This window comes from Panicum hallii, chromosome 3 (assembly GCF_002211085.1).
Source record: "Panicum hallii strain FIL2 chromosome 3, PHallii_v3.1, whole genome shotgun sequence".
NCBI lineage: Eukaryota > Viridiplantae > Streptophyta > Magnoliopsida > Poales > Poaceae > Panicum > Panicum hallii.
The window spans coordinates 23,528,288-23,538,940 of NC_038044.1; the positions used below are offsets into that span (position 1 = coordinate 23,528,288).

Here is a 10,653-nt window from a genome sequence, read left to right on the forward strand (position 1 = left end):
GTAGAGATTAACATCCATCCAGATTATTCCATAATGGTTACTGTTCTTACTCTATGTGGCAGAAGGAATAAGCAGTCTCAATCTCCGCGAGAAACGGACGATTCTGAATCGAATTTCCAAACCTTGCAAGGCAAACCTAACTCACACGCTTGGAATATCCAACGATAGTTCGAGCAACCGTTTGCCTTTTCATTCCAACTCATGGAACAGGGCCACCACAAATGACTGTAGGACCGTACGCACACCAATTGTGCAGGACATACCTCTATAGCGCGACTACATGACCGTACTCCTGTCCGCTGCGCGGAACATACTCCCGCACGTTGGTGCGTGAGAAAAACCAAATTACGAGTGGTGGGAGGTATATACACTCCTCAGGCCGATTGGTTACTAGTCTTACCGCTTTACCATATTTCGCGGCATGTGGCTAGTACTTTCAAACGCTTAGCCACCACTACCACACACTGCGACCTTATCAACTTTTATCAACACAGACGGGGTAACCTTCCGAGTCATGATACTGCACATGACCCCATCCATCATCCTTATAGTGATTACAGAATAGTAAATATTCAACTCCTGTATCGCGCGAGTGACAGGAAATCACCCGACTTCTGCCGGTCCTATTAGCAAAGCATCTATCCGATAAGGACTCGGGCACAATACATAGGTTCCTAGTATCAATGCATCTAGGGTTCCATTTCAACTCCTAGACTTAATGTAAGATATAATATATATATATATAGGATTGCATAAATGTAGTAATTTGAAATACTGGGTTATGCACTGGGGCTTGCCTTCTTGAACGGGGCTGGGGGCAGGGGTGTCAAGGATTTCTGAACTTTGATTCGGAGCTTCAGTTTGAGTCTCGACGATGTTTACTAGGTCTTCAGAAAACCCTTGCTCTTGTTCCGGTACTAGCTCGTAGTCTCCGTCGTCGAGTGTTGTTGACTCTACATGATATGCAAAGATTTGATTTAGATGGTTCTCGAGTTAAGAGTTTTATTTTACGATAAAGTTGCAATCTAACAGTGTAATACACATACATTCATAAAGCAAGAGGTTTAAATATAAACTTATTATTGGTATCCTAATTCAATTATCCTAATTAGTTGAATTAATTGAATTAGGTTAACAAGTTTGATTTTTAATTTGCAACTCATAAAGGCTATGGCCTTGAATTTTTGTGGATAAGCTTATTCCTAGTGGATACGCTTACTATGAATTTTTCATAATTTTCTGAAAATAGACACTAGGGTATTTGAATTTAGTTCAAATGTTAGGTTTAAATTCAAATCTTAGGTGACAGAGTGCTATAAATTCTTCAAAAATTAATTATGAACTAACTATCAACATATCAACATATGGTAAAAAGATCTAAGCATGAAAAGCTTAGGAACATGTTTGAATAAATTCAAATCCTTTCAAGCTTGATGTGCACAAAATTAAAGTAGCTAAAGCTAGGGTGCAATACTGGTGCTAAAATTTTTACATAAGCTTGTATTCACCTTCAACAGACTACACACCAAAAGTCATAGGAAAAAGAGCTAGCATGCAAAAGTTATGCACAAGATACAATTTTGTTAAAGTTTAAAATAAATAAAAAATTATTTAGTTTCAAATCAGACTCTATTAACAAAAGTTGTAGAATTAGACTTCTGGATTCCAACAAAACTGGTTTGGCTATTTTTGATTTTTTCTACAAATTCCTATAAATTTTCAAAGTTGGCTGATTTAAATTAGAGAGGGGTACTGATTTCCTACAAATAGACCCTTGGTTGGGTTTTACAGAGGGGGCAGATTGACGGCGACCAAATCCGGCGAGGGGGCTCACCGGCGACGAGGGGCAAGTGAGGGAAAATGTTCAGGGACTCACGGCGCTCACGAGGGGTGGCCGATGTTGAGAAAGAGAAGGGCTATGGCGGCTTAATCGACGGTGAACAGGGGCGGCGGCGAGCTCCGAGGGGTGTCGTCGGCGTTCCGGTGGCTAGGGTGCCGGAGGGTGGTGAAGAAGCTGCTGGGAAGCTTCTACGGGATGATGTGGTGCTGCTGGTGCCCTTGGCTGGGGCTGAGGGGTGGTGTAGCGTTGGGGCGACGGTGAGGCCGAACGGCGGCGGAGCTTGAGCTCGCCGGTGCTGTGGGGGACGATGCTCGGGTGCGTGAAAGCAAGAGGGAGTGCGTGGGAAGCTCCAGGATGTGCTCAGGGTCCAGAAGAAGGCATGGTCGCGCGGGAGCAGGAGCTGGCAAGCCGGCGGGAGTCGTGGTGGCTCGGGCGGCGGCGGCGCGACGTGGAGAGGCAGGGAAAGGCCAGCGTGAGGCCGGGAAGGCGGTGGGCAAGGCGCAGAAGGGCACGTGGCACGGCTTAGAGCGGCGCGGGGGCGGCCCGTGCGCGGCACATGGCCGGCGAGGGCGGCGGGGCGTCGGGTAGAGAAAACAGAGAGCCGAGGGCTGGAGGTAGATGAAGGAGGATCTATTTGCAATTTCCCGAAAGTGCAGGGACTCCTCTGTAAAGTCTGAATAACTTTCAAACCATAGCTCAAATGAAAATGTGCCCAAAAGCAAAAGTGTAGGGTTTAGCAAGAGCTACAACTTTGATTTAAGGTTCAGTTGCAAAAGAGCTAAGGATTTGAACTAACATAAAACTTAGCAAAGTTTTAAACTTTAATTAAATCCTATTTAAAATCTACACCACACGGGCATCTTATGAGTAGTTTCACCTATATTTGCGGTTTAAAAGCAAGTTCTTGACTTTTGGAAAACAACCTTCATATATTGTGATTTTACCTCCCATTCTCACCCATTTTGCACTAAAAGACCTACATTTTTCAGAATTACATAAATGTCCTTTTCCCTTTTGCATTCAAATTTGAACACACATACACAAGATCAAACATGCACACTTTATACTAGAATTTAGTGTAGTTTAATCCTAAATACCTGAATGTCACAATGAAAGTTTGTAGTTGACAACTTTTTGATTTGAAACCATTGTGTCATATTAAAATACGTTTGAAGTTTTCAAATTTGAAATTCAAATTTTGTAAACGATCTCGGATGAAGAAGCTACCAAAATAAAAGTTGTAGATCTCGAAAGGTTATGCCACTTTGTAGTTAACAACTTTTTCATTTGAATTTGTTTACTATCTCAAACAAATAATTTACACTCGGTTAATTATATTATGTGGAGAATAAAAACGTAATGTTGACACACTTGGTCCAATGGTGCAGTGGTAGAGAGAGTTGTTTGTGTGCAGAAGGTCGTGAGTTTGAAACCTATCATCGACAACTTATGAAAAATTGCTGGAAAAAAAATGTGCAAACCATTAGATGGGTCACTAGCTGGCTGTGCATGCTTCCTCCAATAAATTTTTTTCTATTTCTTTTTTTGGATTTTTTCTGATTTACATTGTGCCAAGTGCTTCTCTTTGTCGAGTACTTTTTGGCACTCGGCAAAGCCTGCCCTTTGCCAGTGTCTGGGATACTCGGCAAAGCCCCGATTACACTCTGGTCTGAATCCGATAGTGAATGATGGGGTTGCGTGCAGATGGCTACTAAAATATAAAAATGTTTTTTATTTTACTTTTACATTCATATGCTCGAAAAAATGCGGAACTTGTGTCAAATATAAAAATATTTCTTCTATTTTATTTTTATATTTTAAAATTTCAAATTATTGGAATTGATTTGTGCGGGGTGCTTAAAACAACCGCCAGCACAAAACACCCGCCAGCTGCTAGCGGTCGTGCACCCGTCGCAAATGTTGATTTCTAGGTAGCACAAGATTGTGCTAGCGGGTGTCAAAACTACCAGTACAAAACCAGTACAAATGCTTTTTGTAGGGTCTTAAGACCATACAGATGCTTTTTTAGTAGTGGGAAGTGGCGATACAGAGGCAAGGAAGATAGAACTTTCTACTGTTTGTTGGTTTCTGCTATACCAAATAGACGGCAAGTCTCTTTATTGGAACTTCGAAATAGACTGCGAGTCAAAATTTTATCACCATACATGAAAAATGCCGCAGTTTAAACTTTCAAATGCTTGGTGAAATTAAAAGAACTGCAGCATATCTTTTTGAAACAGCCACGTCTAAAAAGGCAGCAACATAGATACCAAGCCGAGGACACGATGAGCACAAAACATACCAAGAACACGAAATATCTTAACCAACACAACTGCATTACTTGATTAAGAGAACCCATATGCCATGGATACAACGCACAACACTGGTGGTACTTTCTTGACTTCTAAGCTACGGCATCAGCTGGCAGCTGTGATGCATGCATACTGAACCATCACTCCTCTAACCACCAGAGAGATCGACGGCAGGGCAACAACACAGAGGCTCTACTGAAGGACAAAGCCTGGATTGAGCAAGCTAAGCCTGCCAGTTCGACGACACACCGATAGATCAGCTAGCAACTACTCGCTAATAAACCCAGCTGGAAGCATACATGACCATACACACACTGCATAGTGCATGCAGCATAGTATCTATGATCGCCCTACACGCATGCTGTCATGCACGCACAACATTATTCAGAACACACCTTGCCTAAGCCTAAGCTACGACAAACTAGCTACTGGCTGCAAGCCCAGTTACTACTACTACTACTACATAGCAGCTCGCGTCTAGGACTTGGTGGTGAACTTGGACTCGTCGATGTCGATGCCCTCCCTCGTGGCGCGCTCGCCGCCGGACTCGTCGTTGGAGCTCAGGCCGCCCTTCCTCCCCATCTCGCTGTACCCCTCCTGCCCCAGCTGCTCCCTCCGCGTCTGGCCGCCGCGGCTGCGCCCTGCACGGACATATAAAGCAAGCAACATTATATTTCATCAGCTCATCGGCTGCGCAAGCCAGGACGTGATGAACTAACGACGACCGGCGGCATTTGGTGGCTGCTGCGTACCTTCGGCAAGGTGCTCCTGGGCCTCGAGGCTCTTGCCGCCTGTGCCGCCGGGGACGACGGTCTCGCCCTCGCGGGCCTTGCGGTCTAGCTCCTTCTTGCTCTCCTGCCCGGACGCCATCGCCACCGAACCTTTGTTAATTAATAGCTGGATGGGTTAATTCACTGGGAGACTCGAAACAAATAAAGCTGATGGTAGTTTGCCTAGTGACGACCACGGAGGCGCCGGCGCCGCCTTTTATAACCGCGGTCGGGCGGTGCGTCGCCGAGGCCAGGCCGCCAGGCGCCGGCGCGTGTGCGCCGACGCGGACGCGACGCAAGGCCGCGACGCCCGCGCCCGTCGACGCGTGTGCCGGCGAGGCCTCACCCGGGCGACACGCACCTACGGATTCGAATCGCAAGCGTTTACGCGAGGGCACGCGCGCCTGGGGAGGCTGTGTGCAGTGTGCATGCCCCCGTGTTTATCCGACGTACGCGGCGATCGAGGCGCGACTGGCTGCAGTGGCTCGCCCGCGCCCCCTGCAATAACCTGCACTGTGACGCGTGTGCGTTGGTCTCTGGAGAGCAAGCGAGCGAGCGACCCAACTGGTATCCGGAGGCAAGCTAACGATTGTTGACAATTTCGTAAATATTTTTTTTCTGATGATGATCGAGTTTGATGACCGGCACTTTGTCTCGTTCATGTTTGAATTCTTTGATATAAAATTTTATTCTTCCTTATTTCGGTCGTTCAGTGTCCTCACCGGAAACAGTCGAAGCATTTGCTTTGCCCGCATCGAGCTTGGAACATCGAGTTCGCAGAGCTTAACTCATATGCTTGGTATATCGAGTTGTATAGGCCTCACAGCGGTTACACCATATAAATGTACTAGGAATATTGGCGCGCTTCGCCGCGCCTGTACAGCATACACGCCTGTGTTGCTTGTGTGCACTGGTATGTGTAGTGGAGTACGGAAGGCGCAAACCTGTGCTATCAGACACTGACTTGTGCAGTTCAAATAATGAGAAGCAAGGATTTTTTATAATGGCCGGCCGAACCAATACATGGTACACATAGGTATCAAGTGGTATCAAGTCGCATCAACCATGGAACTCAAAGATCTTGGCAAGTCATGCAATCTTTCATTGTAAAGACAAAACAAAGATAGGTTAATTACAAATGTAAATAATAAAAGCACAAATGACTGCATAAGTAGAAGGGTCTGCAGCTTGCGCATGATGCCATTCGGCCTCCTTTTGAACTGATACCTGAAAATGAATTAGTACTCAATTTGTTTTAGAGACAACATATTATGGCATGAGACGATATTGATACTTTTGGTAAGGAAATAACAGGAGATAAAAGAAATTATGGTATTGTGGCAGAAATGTATGGTTCAAAATATTAAAGAAAACCAAGATGACAACCTCACTTCTTAAAACCAAAGAACTTGCATGAGCAGCTAACAATGAGAATAGAAAATAAAATAAAATAAAAATGAACCTTTGATCCGGAGGGCCAAAGTTTTAGAATCAAAGGCAAAACTAATTCCACATACCAATTTCATGGTCGCACCTAAAATTCAAAAAAAAAAAGGAAATTGGTCATGGTTCTCGCTCTTTAGAATTGCAATTCATGGGGTAAAAGTCTGCAAAGAAAGATATATAAATGAAATTCATAATCCCTTGATTTAATAATCAATAAGAATAAAGGTGCATAGCTATATATGGTTGCTGCGCTGTAGGGTGCCTCTCGAGCAACATTCCAAATCTATTGTTTTAACAAATAATCTGATACTGCTGGAGAACAGAATACTACAAAAAATAGGAGAGGAAAGGAGAAAAGAACCAAATTTATCATGTTCGAAATGAGAATTCTAATGAAAAAAACTTGAGTAATCCTTGAACTAAACGATTTTACCTTCGTATCTTATGAAATTCTACTATGCTAAAATCATGTATACTAGTTTGAGATAGGACACTTCAGAACATTAAGTATAAAAAATTGAGGTAGACATGTAATATTTTTGCTATCGTGGCCACTTCAAAACATTGAGTATCACAAAGAGATGCAAGATATATTTTGAAATATTTTTAGTTTAATAGAGAAAAGATCAGTAGAATTTCTAATAAGCTTAAGTCAAAGCATTGTGTACTCAACTACACGAAAATTTGATACCTACAACTTTCTCTTCAGTAAATATTGGTTGTCCCTGGTCCACTTGGCCAAACAGAGATAAATGAAATAGCAGGGATCAAATCAACATGATGGGAAATAAAATTTACAAAACTAATAATAGTGAACTAAATAGTTTCCATAGCTAAACTATATCCTGTTTAGCATTCAGATGTAGCCAAAAGTGTTCAGATGATCTCCCAATGTCGAAAGCAAAGTGTAAGGATGATTTATGAGGGGGTATGAAAAGTATAAGAGTTGACGTGCTAGATTTATGTTTAGTTTCAGAGTAACAAAACTTGCCAGATACCTCCTTAGCTATTAAAGAAGATGGGCTATAGACATTCATCCTGAATGTTCAAGGTTGGAACTTTTCCTCAATCTAAAAAAAGCTATTAAAGATCAGAAGCCACCTTTGTTTATCCAGGGAGATGGCGACTCGGCAGCGACTCGGCGGTGACCTAGGGTTTAGCGAGGTTTCCTGATCTTGCTAGCCTGGAAGCCGTGTGGACATCGCGTTGGGACTACTGCGACGTGCTGCTTCGGGATTTTGGGGTGGAGTAGAGGTACATCTCGGTTTACTCTGTGATTGCCGATCGGTTTTCCGATGGAGCGTCATGAGAGAAGGAATACTTCCTGGGGAAGATAGTAAACGGAGTCTGTATCGATCAAGTGAAGCGCTGGGAGATCGGATGTCCGGTTGTCTGGATCAGTTTATTTACTCTGGAGATCTACCAACCCGAAGCTGAGCTCGCAACTGGTCGCAATAGGCTTTCTGGAGAACTCTACATCATGTCTGAGGAAATTGCTGGGCAGGGAAGCGGGAGTGCAATGGAGAAGCAACTGCTGGTGGCCGGTCAGGGACCGGTTGGAGATGGACTGGAAACGGCATCCCAGGGGAATGTGACACCGCTGAATCGGATCAATGAGAAAGAAGCGGATGATGCAGTAAACTAGTCGCTGCACCCCAAAGGCGTGGCCTTCTTCCTATCGTTCCACCACGATTGCCGTGCTGACGACGTGAGTAGTCGCGGCGGTGTAGAGCAGTAGGTTCTTGTCTGGTTGGGGGGGGGGCGTCAGGATGGGTGGCGACTGCAAGTGATGTTTGAGATCTTGTAGCGTCTGGTTTGCCTCCTCAGTCTACTTGAACTTGTTGTGGCGCTTGAGCAACTTGAAAAAGGGTAGTCCCCTTTCTCCAAGTCGGGAGATGAAGCAGTTCAAAGCTGCCATGCAGCCAGTGAGCTTCTGGACGTCCTTGATCGTCTTCAGAGCATCCATGGCTGTGATGGCGTTAATCTTCTTTGGATTTGCTTCGATCCCGCGGTGACTGGAGATGAACCCGAGTAGTTTTCCCTGAGGCACATCATTAGGTGCACTTTGTCCGGTTGAGCTTCCATCGAAACCGTTGCAAGCTGTTGAAAGTCTCCTCGAGATCAGTGATGAACTTGTCATGGGATCTGGACTTGATGACCACATCATCCACGTAAGCTTCAACGTTGCGGTGTAGTTGGTCCGCAAGGCACAGTTGGATGATCCGTTGATAGGTGGCTTCTGCATTCTTCAACCCGAAAGATATTGCACTGTAAGCATATGCTCCAAAGGGGGTGATGAACGTTGTTTTGATCTGATCTTCCTCCTTGAGAGCTATCTGATGATAGCCCGAGTAGCAGTCGAGGAAGGAGAGCAAACCGCAGCCAGCCATGGAGTCGATGACTTGGTCGATGCGTGGGAGCGTGAAGAGGTCTTTTGGGTAGTGTTTATTGAGATCAGTATAATCCACATACATCCTCCATTCATTGTTATTCTTTTTGAGTACAAGTACAGGATTAGCTAACCACTCGGAGTGGTATACTTCTTTAATAAAACTAGCCGCGAGTAGTTTTGCTAATTCTTTCTTGATGGCCTCCCTCTTGTCGGGGGCGAAACGCCGCAGCGTTGCTTCTTTGGAGTGGCTTTAGGGTCGACTTTCAAACAATGCTCGATCAACTCATTGGGCACCCCTGGCATATCCGTTGGTTTCCACGCAAATATATCACAGTTGGCCCTAAGGAAGCTGATGAGCGCGCTTTTCTATTTGTCATCTAAGCCGCCTCTAATCAGCGCAGTCTTGGAAGGGTTGCCTTCTTGCAGCTGGATGGTCCTGATGCCAACGTCACTGGGTTTAGGTTTAACCCTCGACTGGCTTGGCCGTTGGTTGGAGATCTCCATCTCTATGTTTGTCAGCTTCAGCGTGGCCGCAAGTACTTCTGCAGACGGTTCTGGCACGCGTGAAGTCGTGGCGTACTCGATCACCTCCTGGTCGCAGTCGTATGACTTCTTCAGGTCGCCATGGAGTGTGAGTACACCTGTCTTGCCTGGCACCTTGAGTAGTTGCCTGGCACCTTGAGTAGCAGTTAAATATAATGGGGCATGGCCATGAACTTGGCTAGTGCTGGCCTGCCAAGGATGGCATGGTACAACAAGTCGAAATCCGCCACCTCGAACTTGATGTACTCGGTGTGGTAGTTGTCTTTTGTCCTGAAGGTGACTGGCAGGATCACTGACCCGAGTGGTGTAGCTGCGTTGCCCGGGACGACGCTGTAGAAGTGAGCTCTGTAGGGAGTAAGCATCTTGGAGATGTCCAGTACCATCTTCTTGAGAGTACTCGTGAAAAGCAGATTGAGGCTGCTTCCGCCGTCGATGAGTACTCGGGTGAGCTGTGAGCCCGCCACGATAGGGTCTAGGATGAGCGGGAATTTTTCCAGCTCGGAGAAGTTGGTCCATTGATTGTCCATAGAAAAGAAGATCAGGACCTCGCTGTATCTCAAAGGCCTTGTCATGGCTGGCTCCACGGAGAGTATTTTGCGCAGGGTTAGCTTCTGCGCGCGCTTGGAGGGGAATCCACCGTCTCCGCTGAAGATGACGTTGACAACATTCTTCGGATCCTGGAAGTCTTAGCCCCCGATTTGTCACCTCCTTCTTCGTCATCCTCCTTGTCCTTTCACTTTCTTGGTTGGGGGAGGGGTGGAGCATTGAGTGATTTTCGGATGGTGACGCACTCAAAGAGCGTATGCCGTGACTTCGGGTGTATCGGGCATTGTTTATGCATGACTTGCTCGTAGTCCGAGTGGTTGTTCCCTGACTTCTTGCCACGCGGGTTTCGCTTAACAGCCATGACTTCATGGTCTAGCTTGCGCTTTCGAGGGTCTCCCGAGTGGTTCCGCTGGCTTTTGTCGAAGTGGCCATTGTTGTTGCCTTGTTTGTCGTGGTTGCGCTTGGGAAAGCGATCGTTTTCCTCATCCTCCTGGTCAGCTTACCAGGCCATCATGTCACATAGCCCCACGACAGTAGTCAGGCGGTTGCGCCGAAGTCATGGTACGTGTTCTTCAAGAAGAGGCTGTGTTGGAAACAACGGATGACATCCTTATCGGTGATGTTGGCGATGGTGGCGCGCGTCTCAAAGAAACGCTGTGTGTAAGACCTCAGGTTTTGTTCATCTCCTGCTTCACCTGGGACAAGTCGTGGCGAGTGCTCGCTCTAATCATGGATCCCTAGAAGTTGTCAATGAAGGCCCGCTTAAGGTCCTCTCACGAGTCGATAGAGTTTGGCTTGAGGCTT

The 10,653-nt window shown here is 45.8% G+C and overlaps 1 protein-coding gene across 1 annotated transcript; it reads right to left on the minus strand.

Annotated features, from left to right (window-relative positions):
* Positions 1-4,190: 4,190 nt before the first annotated feature.
* Positions 4,191-5,027, minus strand: LOC112887348 (late embryogenesis abundant protein EMB564). The gene is made up of 2 exons (XM_025953491.1): positions 4,905-5,027; positions 4,191-4,793 (listed from the first exon to the last, which is right to left on the minus strand). Exons 1-2 carry the CDS (start codon positions 5,020-5,022, stop codon positions 4,630-4,632), a joined length of 282 nt encoding a protein of 93 aa, XP_025809276.1. The 5' UTR covers positions 5,023-5,027; the 3' UTR covers positions 4,191-4,629.
* Between the last annotated feature and the right edge of the window lie 5,626 nt (positions 5,028-10,653).

Bases quoted from the DNA above. Each gene is read 5' to 3' on its own strand.
- LOC112887348 (XM_025953491.1), bottom strand. From the start codon at position 5,022: ATGGCGTCCGGGCAGGAGAGCAAGAAGGAGCTAGACCGCAAGGCCCGC. The intron at 4,794-4,904 runs GTACGCAGCAGC...ATGTCCGTGCAG, and splicing joins CCAGGAGCACCTTGCCGAAG to GGCGCAGCCGCGGCGGCCAG.